The following is a 24,985-nucleotide window of genomic DNA, read 5'->3' as shown; positions in this document are numbered from 1 at the left end:
TACATGAACATAACCCTTTATTTAAACAAAATACAATCTTCTGTAGCACTTCATAATCAGCATATCCCAATTCCAACCCTAAATAAAATTTCTACAAACCAGGAACTACTAACAACAACAACAAATATAAGAAATCACTAGTGGGAAGCTATTTTCATGTACAGAGTTTGGTGATATGTTTAATTTGAATAGATACTTTTCTGAAACAGAATTCTTTTAATATATTTTATTCTTCTTGCTGCTGGTATTGGATTAAAAAATTTTTTTTGTAAACTTCTACATTGATTGCTAAGTAATCCTGGGTCTTAGTTAAAGTTAGATGTATATTAGTTTCTGCAGTGGGACATTTTCCAGCATTTGAAATTAAATAATTAGGTAAGTAATTTCTTTAGTTTTGATGTAATTACTTTAGTATATAAAAATCAATTAAAAATAGATTTTATTTTTAAATAGCTTAAATTTTTAGTTTTCTTATTAGGTTAAAAAGCCTGCAGCTTAATTTTAGAAAAGACATTGTTATTTATATGAAATCTAAATTCCTTAATTGTCCTTGTGACTGTACAGAGCTCTTTTATTAATGTTATTTTCACTACCTTGAAAAAATATCTATTTTAAATAAAGATAAGAAAGATTTCTCCTACTTTTCATTTGCACTAATATGGACTGATAATTATCAAAATAACTTGTGAAAGTCTACTTTAGAAAAATTTTAACTCCTTCTGAAGCACTTTCCATTAAATATTCTTAATATATCCAAAGCAGTAAACAAGAGCAATCTGTAAATATAATCATATCTATAATTATCAGCTTCTACATTGCAAAACTAGGGCTTTACTTTGACTCTTACACATTGTCATAGGAAATTATCATCAGTGCTTCATTATATTTTTGCTACACAATAATCAAGATGTCATTATTGCAGCTCTATAGGAGTTAGGACCAGCAATACCAAAATATCTTCTGTTCAAACTCTGCTAAAATTATACCTCCTTATAATATTGGTTTTTTTGCTGTAATTCATTTTTTGTTTGATTTTTATTTTTAGTTCAACTGTTGATGCAAAATCAGAGGAAGCTACTAAAATGGAAAAAGGAAAATCAGCATTAAGCAAAGTTTTGGAATCTTTGTGCATACATCACCAGCAACAAGTTTTGGCTATGTTGAAATTTCTAATCCAAGAGCAGAATGCTGCTTCTCTTTGCTGTTGTAATACATCATATACTATGTCTTCAGAATCTCAAAAGCCCCTAATTGAAGATGATTTGCATGGTCTTTTTTGTAGTTGTGAATATAGGCTGGCAGAAAGAGGGTGTTTACAAAATGAAAGACAAAGCCCTGGTTTTGTGCCTCTGCCAGTCTGTATTAAAGATTTACATTGTTTGTCTTGCCAAACTGTAGCTATTGAACACTTTAAGACAGTAGTGAATGGAGGAATTGCAAACAGTTATCATTCTCACAGGTGCTGTTCTGGACTCTTACCAAACGTTCACTCTACAAAATCAGGCTTTCACACTCCTCTTCCGTCAAGGGAAGTATGTGACGTTTCAGTTGGTCTCAAAGATGTTTGTAGATCTCGAAGTCCCTCACCTCCGCCATTATCACCTGTACAGACTGAAGGGTTTGAAAAATTGAAAGATGTCATCTCAGAGCTTTCAGCCTTAGAAAATAACAGACTTGAAGCAAACATTAACCAGCCTCCATCTCTCACACCAGCAGAAATAAGCAGTGACAGGGGTGATCACGAAGGTAAAATACATAAAACTAAAAAATTCAGTAACTCTGATTCTTTTCTCTTGGAAGACAGCAATAATTGTACTACAAATCATGAAAAAGGTGAAACTACTGTAATTTTTCAAGATTTAATGGATCGTATTAATGAAAAATTAAAATCAATAGAAACCACAGATACAGCAAACCTTATTAAATTATCTAGCAGTGATTGTAATACAGATAATGATTTAAAGTTGAGAGATTTAATAACCTCTCTCTTGCATAATGCAAAGGCCAGTGATTACAGTTTTATGGAATTACTGAGTCAACATGATAAAAAGGTAGAAAATAAAATTATTCAGACAAGATTTCGAAAGCGTCAAGAAACCTTATTTGCAATGCACAACTCTCCTGATTCACCCATGTTTAGAAGGCAATCTTTACAGATAAAAAGAGAACTTGCTAGTCTTGATGAAAATTTTATAAGGAAAAAATACGCTGAAAAAAATTCTAGGAAATTGATGCGCAACGATGAGATATTTTCAACGGACAAAGAATTTTATCATTACCAATCACCTTCTTTACAAAATTCTAAAAGCCTTCAAGAAAATACTCATGCAGAAACATCGTTTTCACCAGATTATGCATTACAGTCATTGCAACTACCTCTTCATAGTTTAGAAGCTAACTTGGCTTTTGATCTGTTTTCAGAAAGCTTTAAAACAACTTCCCGTGAGAAAATGAGCATAAGAAAATCACAGGAGAAATCTGCAGCTGGAAAAAAATTTTTGCAAAATTGTAGGGAGAATCCAAAATTAGAGAATACTCAAACTCCTTTGAAAAGTGATGTTCCTGGACTTTTGAACAGAACTAAACGAAATATTGTGCCTCCAGGGTGGTATTCCATTTATGTAACAAATAACTGTGTTTTCAAAAAGTCCCCTAAGGCCAAAAAAGTTTCTGAATCTACAAAAAAAAAAGATCCAGTGAAAAATATGCAAATCGAAAGCCCAAACGATATAGATCTAAACAAAATTGCAATGAATTCTAATTTACAAGTTGTTGTGGAGCGTTTGGAAGATACAATAAATATGGCCAAAACGTCTTGGAATAATCAGTCATTATCAGAAGGATATAAAGCACCCAAGAAGTTCATAGAAATTGATGGTAAAGATCAAAATCCTGGTAGAAATGTGACTCTTACTGTAAGTAGAATGACATGCAAAGAGCAGAGTTTATCAAAATCTGTGGTAGCATCCAGCAACATCAAAAGCAATCATATGCCTACAATAGATTTGAATAACAAAAGACTTGATAATCTGAAAAAGTCATCTATTTTAGATACGGGTAGCTTGATTTCCAGGGTTGAAAATGTACCAACAAAGTATGAAGCCATTGAAAGCTCTTCTTTTTCCAACTATTCTAGTCCTATCAAACTCATGTTTTTATCTGAGATTAAAAGCAGTGAAGGAGTCAAATATACTTTAACTTCAGTCAGTACTTCCAAATCAAATACTGATCTTCCTTCTGAAAAACGTCCAACTCATCATGTAATTGAAAAAAAACCAGAAACAAATGAGGATATCCCAAATGCAGACTTTGAAAATTATAGTTCTGATCTTAATGATTGTGACACTCTTCAAGGAGAACTAAAATTTAGTAGTGCAAAAGAAACTGCAGAATCCTCTGCAATGTTTATAGATGATGTGAATAGTGATAAGCCACAAGAAGAACCTAAGGAAAATTCAAGCAGTGCTATTGATTCATCTTTTAAAAGAAAACCAGGTAGGCCTAAAAAAATAGGTCCCCAGGTTGTGAAACAGATTAAGCGACCAATTGGAAGACCACCAAAACCTAAAACTGATCAGACAGACATCACCATTTGCCAAAATGAGTCCTTTAGTGCTAGAAAGAAAAGCCCAGAATCTCTCATATCAGAAGTAAAAGAGGGTATTTATAAAAAGAGTATTACAGTAACTGTTATTTATGGAAGGTCAAGAAGAACTAAAAGGCATGTTTCTGAAGGAAGTGTAAACATAAGCAATGTTATGTCTTTAAACAATAATATTGCTGATTTTCAAACTGAATATAGTAGTCTCAGAAATATTAGAGAATACGAAATTGACTCAGATGAAAGAATAAGTGCTGTTTCCAGTTTGACTACTGAAAGTGAGATCTTGGGGTCTGGCTTTGAATATGTCAGACCTATCAAGAACAAGTCTGTGATACCTCAATCTTCCAAGAACATTATTCGACCAAATCAGAAGCCTTTAGCAATAATTAGGAAGCCTGGTAGACCTGCAAAAGTAAAAATCTCTGGCATATCTGTGACTATCAATAGAGTTTCACCTCAGGAGAGAAAAGTAAGTATTAGCAGCTGCTTACCTCCTTTAGAACAAGAGAATATATTAGAAAAAACTCTGCCTGAAGAAAAGTATGATCACCAATGCAATAAGATGGATACAAGGCACACGGAAGCTGACATATTTAAGAATGGATCAAAAAGTATGGTTGCTACTATACCTTTGAGACATTCTATTAGGAATAGAAAACCATCTCTGCATTTCTTACGTTCATTAGCATCATCTAGCTCAATAATTTATAGAAATGCTCTACTCCATAAATCATATAAACTGCACTTGCAGAAAGGTAAAAGTCAGAAGGAAAAACATAGGCAGTCAAGGATAAAAATAGCTTCAAAATGTACCCCAGGAGCTAGAAATTCAAGGAGTGCAAAAAAGTGTTCCGAAGATAACAAATTACTACCCATTTCTGAAGTATCCTTGGACCCTATCATTTCATCAAACCGTTTGCTCAGATGGTGGGCTGCTTCTACTTCCAATGATTCCTTGTTAGAGGAATTAAACAATAGATTTGAGCAAATAACAAATGCTTGGGTGCAGGTGAATGGAGATGAAGCTGAAAATTGTGTTCATAAAAAAAGAGGACACATTGAAAATGATAATTTCAAAGTAGCAAACCCGTTGGAAACCTGTCTTTTAGAACTTGAAGTTTCACCTGTAAAAATGCTTTTTCGGAAAAAGTATGATTTGAATGAACTCTGTACTTGGTTTATGCAAACAACAGAAACACAGTCTCTTTCACTAGTTAGAAAAGCAAATGCTCGAAACCCTTTGGAAGTAATAAATACCAGAGGAATTAAATTAAGGACCAAGTATTCTGATTTTAATACCAGCCCCTTCAGAAAGCACTTTAAAAAATTTGCACTATCTTCTCCTTCAAAATCAGCAGGAAAGTTGCATATACTGCATAAAATGGTTAGTTCTCCACTCTTAAATGTGAAAAGTAATTTAACACTAGCTAGATTAAAAAGAACTGAGTTTAAGAGGTTGCAACATGAAAGGTGGAGAAGAGAGGGAAAGCTGCACAACCAAGGAACAGTTGATTGGATCTCTAAAAGGAGGAACTTAAGATTCTTCTGCCAGAACCGATTTTTAAATAAGACTGAGGGGGGAACAAATGCTGTCGTCCCACTCCAAGGAAAAAACACAGTAGATAATCAGTTTATTTTGCCACCTGAGATCAGGGGTGACTTTTTGCAACAAAGGGTGGCAATGTCTGACTTCAGAACACATGCTAGTTTAGAGAATAAATTTAAGTCAGAAGCAAAGGAGAATGGAACAAATTGCAGTCAAAAAGATTTTGAAAAGGGACCAAGACTAGGAAATGTATGTCAAAATAATTGGAGGTCAAAAACCTTAAAAGATTGTAGAATATTTTTGAGGAAGATCAACTATCTTGAACACAGAAATACCTTTAAGCTAAATACAATCATTTACTCTCCTGAATCTAGTGACAGTGGAAATAATCGTCAGACTCATATAGAAGAATCAAAGCGTTTTACCTTAAGATCCCATTCTGCTAGGCAAAATTCTTTTAAAAAGCAATCTAAAGAAACAGAAAATGCTAAAACAAATAGTCCTTCAACCAATAAATTTCCTGGCCAACTTGACAATAGTAAATTAAATAAATGTGTTAACTATGACAAGAATCCTTCTGATAGTTCTGAAGTTCTTAGCAAATTGAACAAAAGAAAAAGACCAGCATGGAAGACCACAGAAATGTCAACAAAAAGACATAAACGACAGTCTTGCAACAGTGGACAAATGGCAAATTATTATTCAAAATCCCAACTAGGTAAGTTTTTCTCTACTTAATTTTAAAGTTTCATTGTAGGTGCCTTGAGTCAAGTATGAGATAATGGGTAGAAAAGGAACAGCTGATTTAGTTTTAATTTATTTCCAAAATATTTGGACAACCTCATTTCTTGGCACCTAGTATGAAACTCATGAAATTAGGTGCTGCTAAATGTACCAGTGCACTTCCCCACATCTTAATATGTCCAGGATTTCAAGCAATTTAAAATATATTTAGTAGAGACATAGAAAGCTTCTAAACATATATCATTAATGTAAAAGTGATATTATCTGCTTTTGCATTTGATAGGTCTAATATAAAATAAACAGTCTGACAGATAAATATGCCCAAGTAACTATCTAAAAATTAACTACTACACTGCAAGCTAATATATATTTATTGTCTTGATAAATTAATAACTTAGACTGTGTGGAAAGACTATCTCATTGCCAAAGTGATAAAGACTGTAACGTATATCATAATCGTAGGATATCAGTCTTGTATTCACCATTAAGTTCTTTTGCCATTTGGTACTGCTTTGGGAACCACTTTAAGACACTGCTTATTTAAAGAGTGTTGAGGAACAAGACTTTTTTTTCAATAAATCAGCAAATTTGTTGAATAGTTTTTTTCTGTCAGGCATTGAACTAGATTCCACAGCTATAAAGATGAGGATTTCTTTCCAGAGATATAATCTATAGCCTAGCAAGGGAGAAAGTCATATGCAGGTAATTTTAAGGTAATGCTAAATTCAGAGACTAAACTGAAGTTACTTTAGCAAGTAATTATGCGCTTTACTCAAGTTATACTGACCTGACATTGGTGCCTCAGGGAGACTGTTACCCTTAGGTAACCCAGCAAAATAGAATATAAATACCATAGTTGCCAACATAGCCAGTTCCAACTCTGCTCGCTGATAAGTGCTAGACAATTCAGGATACATAGGAGTGTGGTGGTACTTGTCGATTAATTCTCTGATATGAAAGAGTGCCAGATTACATTTGGAAATATAAGGATAATTTATCATATGGTTGCATTGTTACATTGTATATTTTAGGGGAGTTTTTTAGGGGGTTGGAGAGGTATTGGTGGCTTTATTTTTTTTACCTTTTTTTTAAACTTTTTTAAAAGCAAAGAAAAATATTAGTCATATTAAAATATTAAAAACAGAAATTAAACTTGAGTTTAAATAGGTTAGATGATCATTATGGCCCCTAAAATTCAATTTATTAACTTTAAAATACCTATTTCAGTAATATCTAACATGCAGTGATTAAAATTTTTAACTATCTAATATGGAGTAATTAAAGTTCTAAAGGTGGTTAAATTAGAGTCTCCATTATGAAAGATGAATCAAATCTAAAAATAATGCCCTTTGTTTCTTGCCCTCAGGATAACTAAAAACAACATTATGACAAATAATATGTCAGGAAAAGAGAGAAGCCTCATAGTGATTTTTAAAGAAAACTTATAATTCACCTAAAAATATACACACACATTTTTAAAAGACTGTCATGAACGGAGAATAAAGTGCAGTGTTTCATTTTTAGTTCTTTATACCATCCTCATTTCATGCCGTTAGAGGTTACCAAAGGTAGTTTGCATTAACTCATTTTACAACAGAACTGTATTTTGTCCTTCCATTTTCTTAACCATTGTATCTTCCTAAGGTATAAATATAAAATTTATTTTAATATGATTCTTCATCTCACTAAATATGAGATCACCCTAGAAAAGTAAGATGGAAGATGCCTAATTATTGCTTTTTCAAATTAATTTCAAGATCCTTTTGTGATATTTAAAAATTTTGTAGTTTCGTATTGAGTTGTGTTTCACCTTTTCTCGCTTTTAAAATTGCTAGTACTATTTCCTGCTCTGCTTAAAGTTTTATTAATCTTTTACTGATAACTTTCCTTCTTTATTTTTTAACATTGTTTTTTTTTAAATCAATCAACAAGGACATTATTTTTACAAAGTTGTATTTATAGCAATATTTGTTATATTTGTCTGATTTTTAAATGTTTCTTAAGGTGTTTCCATTTTTCTCATTATTCTTGGTATTCCATACTTCTTTTTGCCTTTTTGGAAATGACACTAAAAATTCATTATTACTTTTATATGTGTTTTTCTTCATAGAATAATTAGTCACTGGAGACTTGAGACTTTTAACAACAGGACTTTTCTAGAAAAATTCCTAGAGCAATGTGTATAATGAATTATGGAGTATTTCTATTGATGAAAAGTTTTGCTTCAACGACAAATATCTTGTTTTTGTACATTTCAAGATTACCCGTCCAGATATAGTTTAATACAAAGGAGTTTTAAATTTTATACTTCACTACATTTGTACCGCTATATATCAACAGTAGACATGGAAAGGAGGAAGAAGAAATGCAATTCTGTCCTATTCTTAGTTCAATAAATGATGAATGCCTACAATATGCTCTTAGGCACTGTAGAAGGTTCAGAAAGCTCCCTCTCCATCTAAGTGAGGAAACAAGACCTACATCATTTATTCATTCAATAAATAGAGTGTATTTTATGTTTAAGTGTGGGATATTATATGTTTTAAGGTGATAGAATCGATTAAGTCATGGTTTGTGCTCTCATGGAGCTTATCATCTCTTGGGGGCTGATAGTGAACAGGCAATTCCAGTAGAGAGGTGAGTGCTGTGATCAGGGAGAGAGGTAGATTGTAGGAGCGCGTAGGAGAGAAATTGAACCCAGGTTTAGGGAATTAGGCAAGGATTCCTACATAGTCACATCTAAGCTGAGGTTTGAAGGGTGCCAAAGTATTAGAAGGGAGAGGAGTATTTCAGGCAGAGTGAACTGCATGGAAAGTTTGAGTGACAAAAGAGAGCAGGCTTGTTTGGAACACTGAGTAATTTAGTGCGTGTGGCTGAGGCATAAAATAGGAATTAAGGATGGGGCAGGGGTGGATGGAAAAATGGCAAAAGAAAGCTACTGAGGGAAGCATAGCCCAAATTGTGAGATTCGCATCAGTTAATGAAAAAAATGTTTTGAGCCCTAATAGTGGCAGTAATGGAGAAGAATAGCTATGTTTGAGAGAGGTTTGTGAAGTAGAATCAATATATCCTAGAGAGTAAAGGAATAAAGGATAACATCTAGGTTTTTGGCTTGAACATCTGGGTAGACGATAATAACACCAAGATATAAGAGAACACTCAGGGTGTTCAGTTTTAGACATAGGGAATTTGAGGTACCTAGTGGGATATCCAAGAAAAGATGTTTAGTAAGCAGTTAGTTAATATAGGTTTGTTGCTTAGGAGAGAGGTATGAGCTGGAGATAAAGATTTGGGAGTCAGCAAATAATTGAAGCCATGAGAGTGGAAGAGATTGCTCGGTGTAGAATGGGAAGAGCCTAGGGTCTCAGAACCCCAAAGACATGAAGAAAGGAAAAGCTGTGTACAAAAGGAGGCTGATGAGAGAGTCAGGAGGTGAGAGGAAAGCCAGGAGAGTGTGGTGAAGAGGAGAGGTGTTTTAAGAAGGGAGAACACAGCAGTGCAAACTGTTGATAAGAGATCAGGTAAGCCTTGAAACGTTTCCATTGAATATAGCACAAGAGGTTATTTTAGTGGGAGAGAGTGGTTTTGATGCGCTAATAGGGCCAGCAATCTTAGGATTGAGTAAATGCAGGAAGAGGAAGTGAGGAAAATTAGCACAGAAAACTATAAATGGCTATGATTGGAGAGGAGACAGGCAGGTAGTGAGGGGAAGCCTGGTTGAAGGCAGATTAAGAAAAAAAAATGTTTGGATGCCATTGGGAAGAAGCTGGTTGAAAATGAAAGGGTGAAGATACAAAAATGAGATGGCAAGCGATGGAAATGAAGTAAAGCCCCTGAGTTGATTATTGGATACTATGGGGCATCATTAGAGGGATTGGTCTTGGCCAGAAGAGGCTCTTCTCTCTCAAAACATGAGAAGAGTGGAAATAATACATGGGGATGCAAGTCAGTTTATAAGTTGATCGGCAGAGTGTTGAGGGTTTTAGAGGCTATTTTCTATGAATCAAGAGGTAATCTAAGAGGAGTATGGTGAGTACTGAGCAATGTGGATAGGCTTGAAAAACTGTCTCAAGAAATAACGGGATTAAACAGCTTTGTGATTTTATCTCAGCTGCTAGAATGTAAGCTTGGAGAAAGCTGGGCCCTTAGATTTAATATAATCGGGTTCATCAAGTGGGTGTAACAGAAAGACAGATCAAACCAGAAATTCATTCTGTGAATCATGAGAAACTATATGATCAAAGTGTAATTCTAGAGCCTATTTTCTAACAGTAGCACACAGTATAGATATGAGGAGGAGGGCAAAATGAGGTGTGTGAAAGGCCAGTTGTAAGAGGTGATTTTTGAGGTGATAATTGCCTATAATAGAGTATGACTATTGAAAATAATAATATAGTCCTTTTTAATATCAGTGTCTTCTGACTTCCAAAGCAAATGTGTGCCTTTTTCTAATTGATAGCTATTTGGATGTAAATAAACTGACTTTGGATACCTCTGAGAAAGTTTGAAGATTTGAATAACCTATTGGACTTGAAGCTACTACAACTCATAGTACTCATCCTAAAACGTTGAATTTTCCCATAAAAATTAAGAATTCAAGTTCACACTTTGAATTGGATTCTGAGATGACTGAAAATAAGTTCAGTTTGTTAGCTCCTGTTTTGTCATCTATCCTCAAAAATGACTGATTATACATTTTTTCCATTCTGAGTTCTGGTTTTCACACAGGTATGTAACTGATGGGTGATTTATAATTAATAGTATACTCCTTCAACTGCCTGAAACCGAGGCCAACCATGCATCCTCCTCTGGTCCTGCTTATGAATGTTTTACCACATTTTTTGAGTCCTAATTCAAAATTTTCTCTTAAATTTGTATGGTTGAGGCAATCCTTGGCACAGAATATCATTCACCATTTTTAAATAAAATTTAGAGTTAGAGTTTCCTCATGTGCTGTTATTCAGCATCATAATTATTATTTAACGGAGAAACTACGAAGCATAGAGATGATTTTCTAAATTTCATTTTGGTAGAAAAACGTTTCCGGATGATTTACAGTTACCTTAATCTAGTTTGCTACACAAGCATTCCAAGGATGTATTCCAAGAAACATCCCATCTGGTCCCCCAAGATGCGGTGTGTGCAAAGGGTTCCATGGTCTGTAACGCTGGGAAATGCTCAGTTCTCTTTCCTGTGCTTGTTGAGTCACAGTGTCCCATTAGCATGTTAGACTGCATTCTCCACAGCTCTTTATATATGTCACAACTTTTACATTCCACAGAACACAGTTTGGGGAACATAATTGGGAAGCACTGCTCTACATAGTCTCCTGCTAGAGTTTCTCTATATTTACTCTGATATTCCCAGAAAGAATGTAATGACTGTAAAAATATGTTAATTTATGTACTAGGTTCTTATTGTACATAAATTAGAATAATCGAAATTAAATTGTAAATGCTTTATTAACATTCACCATTAAAAGAACACTGTGATAAATACCTGTAAGCTAAAGATGATCACATTATGATCAGTCTATTTTATAAGTTTCATTTTTGTGAATTGATTTTATTTCATGTTGATTTAAGAAAGGAAGAGCTATGGTAGCAGTCAATTCAAGTGGCTTTACTATCTATATTATAAACCATGAGAAAATATCTTATGAATTTAGGAAAACATATGAAATCAGTGTCTTCTCAAGTCTTACTTAATCCAGTCTTAATTTGGTCAGAGCTGGATGAAATGAAGGTAGACATTCTGATGTAAAAATTAATAAATTCACTGACATATTCTTCTTTATATGGGCTTCATATTACCACTGTGCTAATTGCCAGTGCTATAGGTAAAGCAATTGAAACTTTGAGTCAATTACTTAAAGTATTCTAATGAAATCAGGAATTTTTAATAAAAATCCATTCTGTTGTACAATAGTTTTTTCCCTATCATTGTAATTTTCATAGGAACTGAATAAAGAGAAGAGTTTTAGGTTTTGAAGAGCTAACTCTTGCCATAATACTTTATTAAAATATAAAACAGCTGCTTTGCTAATCCCTTGTCTTGCTGTTTTTTCTTAGAATTTTTCTTGGATATTTTATATCCCATTGCATTGTCAATCATTACTTTTTTCAGGATGTTCTGCTTTCTAATTGCCCCATATTTTTCATGGAAAACCTTTCAATTTATTCAACAAATTTTGGATACTTTTTCTTTTGATCTACCAGACATTCTGTCAGACATTAGAGTCACAAAGGAACTCAGGGAATTTATCAAAAAATATTTCAAGTTGTTTTTATTTTGGCAACATAATTAGTATAACTTGAAGAAAGATAATTTGGTTGATTTTCCATACTAGTGGATATGGAGTACAGAACGATTTTCAAACATAAAGTTAATTCTCTGAATCGGGGAGTCTGGCCCGTGACCTGTTTTGTCAGTAGTTTTACTGAAACACTGCCCTGCTCATTCACTTACGTATTGTCTGTTGCTGTTTTTGTGCCACAGCAGCTGAGTTGGGTGGTTGCAACAGAGATCATTAAGCCTGCAAAGCCTAAAATATTTATTATCTGACTCTTCGCAGAAGAAGTTTACTGACTCCTGCTTATATCAGTAGAATTTTGATATGATGTGGCTAGAAAAAAAAAAGTCATTGGATGCTGTTTTATTAGATTAAGATTATTACATCCAGTTCATCCCCTGCACTCCGTCCACTCCCTCCCCGTAGTCCATTCCCTCCTCCCACACAGTACCGTATATTTCTGGCAGGTAGTTGTTTTGTTTTATCTCTAGGGGACAAGACCTGTCTTTATCCAGCAGAGTGGTGCTGGGGGAGCCATGAGTGCCAGTTTTATTCTGTTTTGTAAATCTTTATTCTCTCCCTGCAGCCTCCAGACCTGCTTTGTCTATCTGAGGTAAGTTCAAGGGTCATCCTTCGTCTCTTTCTTAACCTGCTGCTACCACCTATTAGAAAGAGATTGATTTCACTGCTTCCCACCTTAAACTCCTTCCACAAGTGTTCTCTTCTACCCTTTTCTACCCCTGGTTTCTTCTCTGTTTCTTCACTTAGGAATTCAAAATGTTTAGTTCAGCTCTCTTGGCTACCATTTGTTTCACCCTTGTTTTTCCTGGGCAGTAAACAGTTTTCTTTGTAGCGGAGCTGAGCATTCTATGACTATCATAATGTTAAGCCTACTGAATTCACCTGTTGTTTAATTACAAAACAAAACAAAAAAGAAGGCAGAGTAGGTGTCTGAATAATTTCATCCCGCCAGGTCTTTTCTTCCTTGTTTTTGTTTAATTTTAAACAAGACCTTGGCTTCTTCTCTGCACCCCCCAACCCCCCCAAACTAGAAAATTCATTTGTGTGCTACTTTGTTTCTGTGTTATATAAACATAGAAAGCTAGACTTTAAAAGCCTATATCTGTAGACCCCATTAATTTATTCTTTCAAAAATGTTTGTCTCCTTCCTGCCAGGCAGTGTGCTAGACATATGGGATATAATGGGGGACAAAGCCAGATATCGTTCCTGTCCTCATGGTTCAAATTTACTTGGAGAGGCACACGTTGAGTAAATAATTACACAGATCTTACAAGTTCTTAATTAGTAGGTGGTACTATGAGAATCCCTCATAGGGAGATTTTATCAAGTCAGGGAAGTGAGGGAAGACTTCCCTAAGGAAAGGGCCATTGAGCTGAGCTGTGAAGAGTGAGTAGGAATTAACTAGGCCAAGTGGCAGAGAACTGGGAGGGGAGGAATGACTTCCCAGGAAGAAGGAATTGCATGTGAAAAAATTCTGAGAAGTTGTATTCTTTGCAGGTAAGAGGGTAAGACTTGACTGTGTGTCTCGAGTCAAGACAGAAAGGAGGAGCATGATGTCAGGTATGATAAAGATTGAGGAGTAAGTGAAGGATAGACGATGCAGGTTCACATAAGCCATGTTTATGTACTTTCAATGGCTTCCCATTGAAAATCTCTTAGAGTAGAGCTTTAAATTGGTAGTGTATAGGGAAGGTACATGACATCATCAGATTCTCCTTTCTAAAAGATCTTTGTGACTGCATTGTGGAAAAGAGTGAACACATAGACCATTATGGGAGTCTGAATGAAAACTGTGCTATTTGAAAACAGTGGTTTACAAATGTCGGTGTGCATCAGAATCACCAGGAGGGCTTGTTAAAAAAGATGGTTGGGCTCCACAACCAACCAGTCTCTGTTTCGGTAGGTGCAGTGGGGCCCAAGCGGTGCTTATGTTGCTGGTCCGGGACCACACTTGGAGAACCATTGCTACAAAATGTAGGTGTTGTAGTAGTGGAAAGAAGATTAATTCTTTACTAATATGATCATAATGCTATAATTTCCCTCTAAACACTAACTATATCCTACAAATTTTGCTCTACTGTGTTTTCACTTTTATTAAATTAGAAATATTTTCTGACTTCCCTTGTGATTTCTTGGTTAGCCCATGGGTTATTTAGAGGTGTGTTGTTTACCTTCCAAATATTTGAGGATTTTCCAAATATCTTTCTGTTACTGATTTCTAATTTAATTCTGTTATGGTTGTAAAATATACTTTGTACGGAGGCCGGCCCAGTGGCTCAGTGGTTAAGTACACGTGCTCCATTTCAGCGATCTGGGGCTCGCAGGTTTGGATCCTGGGCGCACACTGATGCACCGCTTGTCGGGCCATGCTGTGGCGGCGTCCCATATAAAAGTAGAGGAAGATGGGCACGGATGTTAGCCCAGGGCCAATCTTCCTCAGCAAAGAAGAGGAGGATTGGCATCGGATGTTAGCTCAGGGCTAGTCTTCCTCAAAAAAAATATATATTTGTATGATTTTAATCCTTTTGAATTTACTGAGATTTGTTTTAAGATCCAGAGTCTATCCAGATCTATCTTAATAAATGTTCTGTGTGTTCTTGAAAGTAATGTGTATTCTGCTGCTGTTGGCTGGAGTGTTCTGTAAATGTTAGTTAAGGAAGTTGATAGATAGTGCTGTTCAACTCTTTTGCATCCTTACTGAGTTTCAGTCTACTTGTTCTGTTCTTGAGAGAAGGGTGTTGAAATCTGCAACTATGATTCTGGATTTTTCTATTTATCCTTTCAGTTCTATCAGGTTTGTTTCATGTATTTTGAAGCTCTATGATTAGGTGCATACACATTTAGAATTTTTATGTACATTTGATGAATTGACTCCTTTATCATATGAAATGAACCTCTTTCTCTCTGGAAATATTCCTTGCTCTGAAATCTATTTTGTCTGAGTGCTATAGTCATTCCAGCTTACTTTTCACTACTGTTAGCATGGTATATCTTTTCCCAAACTTTTATTTTTAACCTACTTGTGGTTTTATATTTAAAATGGGTTTCTTCTAGGCAATGTATAGTTCAAGTTGGCTTTTTCATCCAGTCTGACTATCTTCACTTTTTCAATAGACCACTTCCATTTAAAGTGACTGTTGATATGGTTGGGTTTCAATCAGCCAACTTTCTCTTTTCTTTTTTGTTGTTGTTGAGGTATAATTGACATATATAACATTATATTAGTTTCAGGTGTACAACATAATGATTTGATATTTGTATATATTGCAAAATGATCACAACAGTAAGTCTAGTTAACATCCATCACCACACAGTTACAATTTTTTTCTTGTGATGAGAACTTTTAAGATCTGCTCTCTTAGCAACTTTCAGATATGCAATACAGTATTGTTAACTGTAGTCACCATGCTGTACATTACATCCCCATGACTTATTTGTTTTATAACTTGAAGTTTGTACCTTTTGACCCCTTTCACCCATTTTGCCCTCTCCCCACCCCGACCTTTGGCAACCAATCTGTTCTCTGTGTCTGTGAGCTCGTTTGTTTGTTTGTTTTTTAGATTCTGCATATAAGTGAAATCATATGGTATTTGTCTTCCTCTGTCTGACTTATGTCACTTAGCATAAGGCCCTCAGGGTCCCTCCATGTTGTTGCAAATGGCAAGATTTCATTTTTTATGGCTCAATAATATTCCATTGTATATACATACCACATTTTCTTTATCCATTCATTCATCCATCAGTGGACACTTGGATTGTTTCCATATCTTGGCTATTGTAAATAATGCTGCAGTGAATGTGGGAGTGCAGATATCTTTTTGAGTTAGTGTTTTCATTTTCTTCAGACAAGTACCCAGAAGTGGAATAGCTGGATCATACGGTAGTTCTATTTTTAATTTTTTAAAGAACCTCCATACTGTTTCCCATAGTGACTGCACCAATTTACATTCCCACCAACAGTGCAGAAGGGTTTCCTTTTCTCCACATCCTCACCAACACTTCTTTCTTATCTTTTTGATAATAGCCATCCAACTTTCTGTTTTCTGTTTGTCTCATCTATTATTTACTTCCTTTTTTCCCATCTTTTCCTGCCTTCTTTTGGTTCCATTGAGTATATTTTGTTATTATATTTAATCTCTTGACATTTTTTTAAAAGTACTTCCTGTCAAGCTTACCCTATGTATCATTAACTTATCAGAGACTACCTTCAAATAATATTATACCACTTCATGTATAGTCATAGAACTTGACAACAGTGCATTTCCATTTCCTACCTCCAAGCTATTGTGCTATTGTCATATATTTTACCTCTATAAATGTTATAATCCTCTCAATATGTTGTTACTATTTTTGCTTTACACAGTCAGTTATTGTTCAGGAGATTGTTAAAATAGGAAAAGTATTTTCCCCATGAATTTACCATTTCTGGTGCTCTTTTTTCTTTTGTACAGATCCGGATTTCCATCTGATATCATTTTCCTTCTGACTGAATAACTTCCTGTAGCATCTCTTGTCTAGTGCAGGTTTCCTCTTGATTAATTCACTCAGCCTTGCCTTTTTGTGTTGGAAAACATCTTTATTTCACTTTTGTTTTCGAAAGATATTTTTGCTGGATGTGGAATTCAAATTTGATTATATTTTTCTTTTAGTACTTTGGAGATGTTGCTCCACTGTCTTCTAGCTTTCATTGTTTCTGAAGATAAGACGGCTGTCCTTCTTATACAGGCTTACCTTACTTTACTGCACTTTGCAGATATTGCATTTTTTATGAGACCCTCTACCAGCAAAAAGATTCCAACTCACTGAAGGCTCAGATGATAGTTAGCATTATTTAGCAATAAAGTATTTTTATTAGTTAAGGTGCGTACATTTTTTTTTTTTTTTTAGACCTAATGCTATTGCACACTTAATAGACTACAGTATAGTGTAAACATAACTTTTATATGTGCTGGAAAACGAAAAAATTTGCATGGCTTGCTTTATTGTGATATTTGCTTTATTGCGGTGGTCTGGAACTGAACCCGCAGCATCTCTGGGATATGCCTGTATTTGCTACTCTGTATGTAATGTGTCTTTTTTTCCTTTGGATGCTTTTAAGATTTTCTCTTTATCACTGGTTATCAGCAATTTGATTATAAATTGACATTGTTGCCTTCATGTTTTCTCTGCTTGGAGTTTTATGAACTACTTGGATATGTGAGTTTAGTTTTTATCACGTTTGGAAATTTTTCAGCCATATTTTCTTTAAATATATTTCTGTCCCTTGCCTCTCTGCTCTCCTTTTGGGATTCCAGTCATGTTTATTATGTCCCACAGATCACTGATATTCTATTTTTGTTCAGTTTTTTTCTCTGTTTCATTTTGGATTGTACTTTTCTATGTTTTTAATTTCGTTAACCGTTTCTTTGGCATTGTATAATCTGCTGTTAATAACATCCAGGATATTTTTCATTTCATAAATTGTATTTTCACCTCCAGAAGTTTGTTTAGTCTTCTTTGTATCTACCATATTTCTCCTCCTCATGTTCATGCTTTCCTCAACTTCTTAAATATATGAAGTATATTTAAAATATCTGCATTAACCTCCTTGCATGCTGATTTTACAATGTGTTATTTATTAGTTCCTATTGGTTGATTTTTCTCCTTGTTATGGATATTTTCCTGTTTTTTGCTTGCCTGGTAATTTGGGATTGGATGCTAGACATTGTCAATTTTATGTTTTATGTTGATTTTTTTTTTTTCTTGGCAAATACCTTAAACGTTTTTGAGCTCTGTTCTGGAACACCATTAGCTCATTGAGAAACATTTTTATTCTTTCAAATCTTGCTTTTAAGCATTGTTAGGCAGAGCCAGAGCAGCCTGTAGTCTAGGACAGTGGTTCTCAACTAAGGATGATTTTTGCCCTGCAGAAGATATTTCACAATGTACAGAGACATTGTTGATGGTCACACCTAGAAGGTAGAGGCCAGGGATGCTGCTAAACATTCTACAATGTATAATAAGACAGGCCCCCACAACAAAGAATCATCTAGCCCCAAATGTCAATAGTTGCCAAAGTTGAGAAACCCTACTCTAGGGCTAATTTCACCCCACTAGTGAGGCAATACCAATACCTATCTAAGGAGTCTCCTTAATGCCCCATGTGTTAGGAGGTCTTTCCATCCTTGCTGTTAGGAACACAAATTATATCCAGTTCTATACAGCCTCTAGAAATTTTCCACCTGGTGCTTTTCAGTGGTCTTTTCACAGCCTTAGGAAACATTCATGCACTGATCAGTATTTATCTGCAGACTCGAGGGGACCCCTGTGCTGATATCTGGAGCTCGCTCTCTCTGTGCAGCTCTCTCTCCTGTACTCTGCCCCACAAATTCTAATTGCCTTGGACCACTTCACCTCCAAACTCTGTCTTCTCATCTCAGGAAGGTTTCCAAGCTCTGCTTGGGTTCCTTTCCTATACTGCAGCCTGGAGACTCCCCAGGCCATAAGCCAGAGCAAATTTTAGGACTTACTTCCTTTGTTTCCCTTCTTTCAGGGATCACTGTCATCCTCCACTTCCTGTCATCCATTGTCTTAAAAACATTATTTCATATATTTTTTTCTGTTTTCTCACTGGTTAAAGTGAGAAGGTAAATCTGGTTCCTGTTACTTCATCGTGGCCAGAAGCAGAAGTCCCAGCTTTATTCTTTTAACAAATATTTATCCAGTTTCTATAAGCTAGGTGCTGGAAATAATATGCTGAACAAGACCAACAAGGATCTGTACTCTCATCAAACTTGTATTTTAGTGGGAGGGGGGAAAAATGACATAGAAAACATAAGGCAGTGGTAAATTCTGTGTTAATGAAATTAGATGATAGAAGGAGTTTCTAAGGGGAGCTACTTTAGATTGAGTACTCAGGAAGATCCTTTCTGAAGAAGGAATGCATAAGCTGTGGGTGGAGTTGAGATATCTAGGATATCACTAATGACTGAAACGGAATATGGATGAGAATGCCTAAAGAGAGATTATAGGATAAGAAGTAAAGAAAGCCTGGGACTCAGCCTTGAGAAATTTCAGCGTTTATTAGCCAGGTAGAGTAGGAGGACATGCAGTGGAAGGAAGAGGTAGAGGAAAGCCAGTATTACGTTTTGTCTCAAAAGCCAAAAAAAGTTAGTTTCAAGAAATAGGGTGTCTTACTCTCCTCAGGCTCCCGTAACAAAATACCACGGACTACATGGCTTAAACAACAGAAATTTATTCTCTTATAGTTCTGGAGGCTGGAAAGTCCAAGATCAGGCTCTGGAGGCTTCAGTTTCTGGTGAGGGCTCTCCTCCTGGCTTGCAGACGGCCACCTTCCCATTCTCTGGTGTCTCCTTTTCCTCTTACAGGGACACCAATCCCATCAGATTTCTGCCCTACCCTATGACCTCATTTTACATTAATTACCTACTAAAGGCCCTGTATCTCTTAAGATAGGGGGTTAGGGCTTCGACATATAAATCTGAGGGGTACACAATTCAGTCCATAGCAGAGCAAATGGCCAACAGTGTTCAATGTAGTTAGGAAGGAAAAGAAGTTGAAAACTAAAGATCATTCATTAGATTTATCAATCCATTGGTGACTTTGGTAAGTGCTGTTTTCATGGAGTGAAAGGCCTGTAAGCTATGTTGGGGTAGGATAAGGAATAAGAGGTAGGAAAACAGTGATAGCAAGTATAGAGTAACTCATTAAAATAATCTAGTTATAAAAATGTTAACTTGAGGAAAAGAAAAGATTGAGTGAAGTCTTGTTTTTTAAGGAATGAGACCTTGCATTTGTTTAAACATCATGGTGAGGATCCAGTTGAGAAGAGATGGTCTGTTATTTATCTATTGCCGCAACAACACTACATTACCAACCACCCCAGAGCTCATTAGTTTAAAGTAAATGAGCATTTATTTCACTCGTGAGTCTATGACTGGCAAACAGGGCTAGGAAGTTCTTTTGATCTTGGCTGGGCTCCCTCACATGTCTTGGTGTAAACTGGTTATCAGGTGGGACGGCTTAGCCCTGCTCCCTGTTGTCGCTCAGCATCCATCCAGCAGGCCAGCCCAGGCATGTTCTCGTGGCAGCAGCACAGGTGTAAGAGTGAGCGTAAATGCCCAAGCAATTTCTCAAGCTCAGCTTGCGTCTTATTTGCTGACAATCCATTGGCCAGAGAAAATCACATGGGTGAGGCAGAACGAGAGGACGTTCCAAACGATAAGGCAAAGAGAGTGAATACAGGGATGGTAAAGAATTGGGGCTATCAATGCGATTAATCTGCCCCAGATGGTATATTTAAAAAAAGAGAGAGAGGGTCATTGATTATGATCATTGATAAGCTCCTGAGAAGGCAGATGGGAACAGGTCCAAAAACATTCTAAGCATGTCAGGTTCTACAATCTGTTACAGTTAGTTGGTTGGCATTATTTTAGATCAGCAACTTGTTAATTGCTTTTAATTTCACATTAATTTAGTACTAAAATTTCCTATTTTATTTTTATAAATGTATTTGAATCACATTTATATATTTATTGGATATTTGAATACCTATTTAAGATACTGCTTCAGGCACCATTGTGTTATATTAATTTAATATAAGTTCATTAAGAAATTCAAGGAATGTCTTCTCTTCCCTACATGGCCAAGGATCACTTCTAAATTACATAGCACTGCAAACTGTGTTCATTGATTTCTGAAAAGAATTAGTTTTGTGCCCTTGATCTGACTATAATTTCCTTAATTCCATTCAACTAAAAATTCAGGTGGATATCCTATTTCTCAGTGGAAACTATTCTTTCCATTCTAGAAGTTTTCTTGTGAATTCCTGATTATTATGGTTTGCTCTAATAATCATAATAGCACTTACTAGTTAAGCACATACTATGCACCAGTGTGCTAATTTTTATATTACAAAAGTAATTTTCCAGGGCTGGTCCAGTGGCATAGTGGTTAAGTTCATGCGCTCCGGTTCAGCGGCCCGTGGTTCGCAGGTTCGGATCCTGAGCGCGGACCTACGCACTGCTTATCAAGCCATGCTTGTGGCAGGCGTCCCACATATAAAGTAGAGGAAGATGGGCACAGATGTTAGCCCAGGGCCTATCTTCCTCAGCAAAAAGAGGAGGATTGGCAACAGATGTTAGCAAAAAGAGGAGGATTGGCAACAGATGTTAGCTCAGGGCTAATCTTCCTCACAAAAAAAAAAGAAAGAAAAATTTTCCTAAAATTGGTTGTAGTAAGTTGCAAATCTAGGCTTCTAATCCAAGACTATCAGACTTCAGAGTCTTGCTTTTAACCACCAGGTTCTTCTGTTCTTGCAAATAACCACATCAGATAATCAAAAGCAAGTCAGAAAAAAATGTCTGACTTAAAATCTCCCACTTAGCAGTCTACCAACACCTTTATAAAAATCTCATCAGTATCCTACCAAAGGGAAATTTTACTCTTGAGATAAATTGTCTTTAAAAACAAAAAACCTGTACAACCTAACTCTTACACAGAGTTTTCCAGCAAGAGAAAGGATTTACTCCTACATTAGACTTCGTGGCCCACTGGTAGACTTCGTTTACCTGGCTAGAGCCTATGGCTCTTCTATGTTTGACTCCCTTTAATCCCAGAGATTCAAAATTAAACTGTTGTACTATTATCTGTCTACAAATTATAGGAGCAAACTAATATGTTTAACATTGCAGAAACAAATCATACACATATCTGCCACAGTTTATCCCCACATATGTACCTTTTGATTTTAATTTTTGTTAATAGTGCTAATATTAACTCACATTTATTGAGTCCTTACTATGCGTCCAGCCAGGCATTTTACATGCATTGTCTATGGCAAGTGCGTTATTTACATAAACTCATTTAATAATCATATTACCCTTAAAAGGTGGATACTCTCATTATCTTCATTTTCCAATTAAATTGAAGCTTAGAAGTTAAAAATTTGCGCTCAGCAGGTGAGTGATTTGATTCAGGATCAGAACTCGGGCTCTACAAAGCCTCCCTCTGTCCCAATTTACTAAAATCCTCGTCCCTAAAGATCTATTTCAAATGCTTTTTACCCCCGATCTCCCCAATGCTGGTGATTAATCTTTCCCTTCTCTGTAATCCCTTAGTCCATAGTCACTCCTTCTATATTCATTGCATACTGCTTTTGTCTGGTAATTTATGAATACTTTTTACCCCTGCCTCCTTACCAAGTTGCAAAACCCTTAAAGACAGACAGCATCACATTCTTTTATATTCATAACATATTGGGTGGGTATTGGTTAAGGATTTGAGGGAAGGAGTGAATTCTGACTTCAGTCACCAGCAGACCTGGCTGATGGACACATGCCAGGTCCTCATAGAACTGAAACACTGCTTTGTTGCAAGGTCCTCTATGTTGGCCTCTTGGAACCTAGGAACCATCAAATTTAGAGTCCGGTAGACCAATGACTTCATTTTTATAACTTCTTACTACATCAGAAACATGGGAGTACACTTGTCTCCTTCCTAAGGCGTCTCTGCTTGAGCTGTGTGCATTTAACAAGCCTGTCATAATCGGATAGAGTCGTGGAGACGTCAGGCTTTGAGGATAGTACAGAGCTGTAAGTTATTAGAAGACACCATTTCTAGAGAAAAAGAAACCAGTCAGCGAGGATTTGGAGTTAAATACATGAGTTCAAATGTGATGGTTTCAGGTACCTAATAGTAACTATTCAAATTCCAAATCCCATACCAGAATTCACTTTATCCATGCATAACTGACTCCTTTATCCCTTTCTCAAAAAGAGATGAACACGAACTTGTGTTCCCTGAAACTCGTAACCTAAAGAACACTCTTATGCTCTCAAAAGCGTGTCAGTCTATGGCCTAATATTTCTTCTTTTTTTATCTTGAGAAATTGAAAGATATGACTAGCAGCTCCTTAATTAGTTAAATATGAGGAAACTTCATGCTTTAAATATATAGAGTTCCTGGATGGGGTTATTATGGCTGTAGCCCTTCAGGATATCCTTCTGTCTGAAATCTGTAGACCAGACACTTGTCATATGTTAAGTATTCTGAAGAAATGATATGTGAGTATATTAACATGAAGGAAGAATCATGACAAAATTACAACCCAAGAGTTAGTATGCAGGATAGGGTAAGAGATCATGGGCCCTGAAGACTTCAACTTACTAGCTGTGTGATCTTAGGTAAGTCATTTTACTTCTTTGAGCCTCGGTGGGTGGTTGTTAGAATTGAATGAGGTAATGTAAAAAAGGCTTTTAGCATAGTGCCTAGCATGTAGCAATTGCTCTATAAATATTTTCAGACCTATCTTGATCACACTACAATTTATTGTTTCCTGCAAATTGGCTAACTTACATTAAGGTTTATTGTCTGATAGAAATGAACCATGACATATCTCCAGAAATAAGTAAAACAAGTTTAAATTATTAGAGCTGGATATATTCAAAATTATTTTCGTTAACATTAGAATTATCAGTAATCAGTAACCAGTAATTTAAATCACAAATGATAAGTGTTTGGATTTCCAAGACCCACAAAAGATTTTCATCTTCTATACTTTCCAAATGCACATATTCTATAAACTTCCATTCAGATCGTGGAGAGAGGTTCTGTCCTGGGGTGGATGAAATTACTGCAATACTGAAAATAGGCTTAGTAGATGTCTAGATCACCATTTCAGGCACCTCATGCCCTTGTTCATCCCTCACCCACCATCTGGGGTCCTAGTTTGATAGAGAAGGAGGAGGTCTTACTGAGCATAAGTCTCTCTCTTCTTGTTCTTCCCCCCTCACCATGATATGCAATATTAAACTAAACCTTTGCATTTGTCTGTAGCTCTGTATGGTTTTTAAAGCACGTTAATTGGCTCTCATTAGATCATGAGAAATGTGTAAGTTAAGCAGGGAAGATGTCATTTAATTTTTTTTTCTTACAGATGAGGAAAATGAGGTTGAAGGAAGCTAAGTTTACTTGTCCAAGGTCATAAGGCTGACTATTACTATTGTCAGAACTGGAACCCAGGTTTTTACATTCTTTCCCCTAATTCTTGACTCTCAAGAGTACCGCTGTGTGCGCGATTGCTGAGCTTTCATTAGAATCATGGATTTGGAGATATAAAGCCACTTTATCAGATGATTTAAATGCTGCTGCTTCTGCTTTCTAATCGTGATGTAAAGCAGAGAAGCCATGAAATAAAAGACTGATAAATTTAATGCTAGAAAATTTAGAATGGATTCATGACAAAATCACCATAAGTAGATACAAACAGCTAATGAACTAGGCAGGGTGGGGAGGAGGGTGGGATTGTAAATCACCTAGAACAAAGGATTAAATCAATCATATCAATAAGAGATTATCTCAACTGGCAAAAAACATAGAAGAGGAAATACAGATGGCTTATAAGATATGAAAATAAGCTTAACCTTCCCTATAAGAGAAATGCAGATTAAACAATGGCATACCGTTTTTTAACATCATTTTTCCAAAGATCCATAAGTTTTATTATACTTGATTGGTAAGAGTGTGAGGGAAGACAGACATTTTCATACATTGTAGGTCAGAGTGTAAAATGGTACACAGTGTACGGACATTTTGGTAATACCTATCAAAATTTTAAAAGCACCCTTTGACCCAGCTATTCTACTCCTAGACATCCACCCTATAGATGAACTTGCACACATACTGAAAGAACACATACAAGAATATTCACTACATTGATATTTTAAACAAAAGATTGGAATAGCCCAAAAGTCTATCAGCTGAAGACTGGTGAAGTAA

General features: G+C 35.8%; 1 protein-coding gene across 12 annotated transcripts in view; it reads left to right on the top strand.

The window, feature by feature from the left end:
* LCORL (ligand dependent nuclear receptor corepressor like) overlaps nt 1–24,985 on the top strand; it is a 158,698-nt gene that overhangs the window by 127,705 nt on the left and 6,008 nt on the right. For 7 of the 12 annotated variants that reach the window (XR_015552874.1, XR_015552872.1, XR_015552878.1 and 4 more), the window contains 2 exons: nt 1,046–5,868; nt 12,773–14,182. The exons of 1 other annotated variant lie outside the window; for it this stretch is intronic. Coding sequence is in view for 3 of the 11 variants with exons in the window: in XM_087434131.1 (XP_087290257.1) it covers nt 1,046–5,868; nt 12,773–12,798 (4,849 nt within the window). In the remaining 8 variants the exon portion in view is untranslated. The remainder of the gene's footprint in view (nt 1–1,045; nt 5,869–12,772; nt 14,183–24,985) is intronic. 4 more of the 12 variants (XR_015552873.1, XM_087434131.1, XM_087434135.1 and 1 more) reach the window with 4 other exon arrangements.

This window comes from Ceratotherium simum, chromosome 8, assembly GCF_057802395.1.
Source record: "Ceratotherium simum simum isolate JZ-2026a chromosome 8, ASM5780239v1, whole genome shotgun sequence".
In the NCBI taxonomy this organism is placed as follows: domain Eukaryota; kingdom Metazoa; phylum Chordata; class Mammalia; order Perissodactyla; family Rhinocerotidae; genus Ceratotherium; species Ceratotherium simum.
Note: the sequence above shows the minus strand (reverse complement) of the source record. Positions and strands in the feature narration are given on the sequence as shown.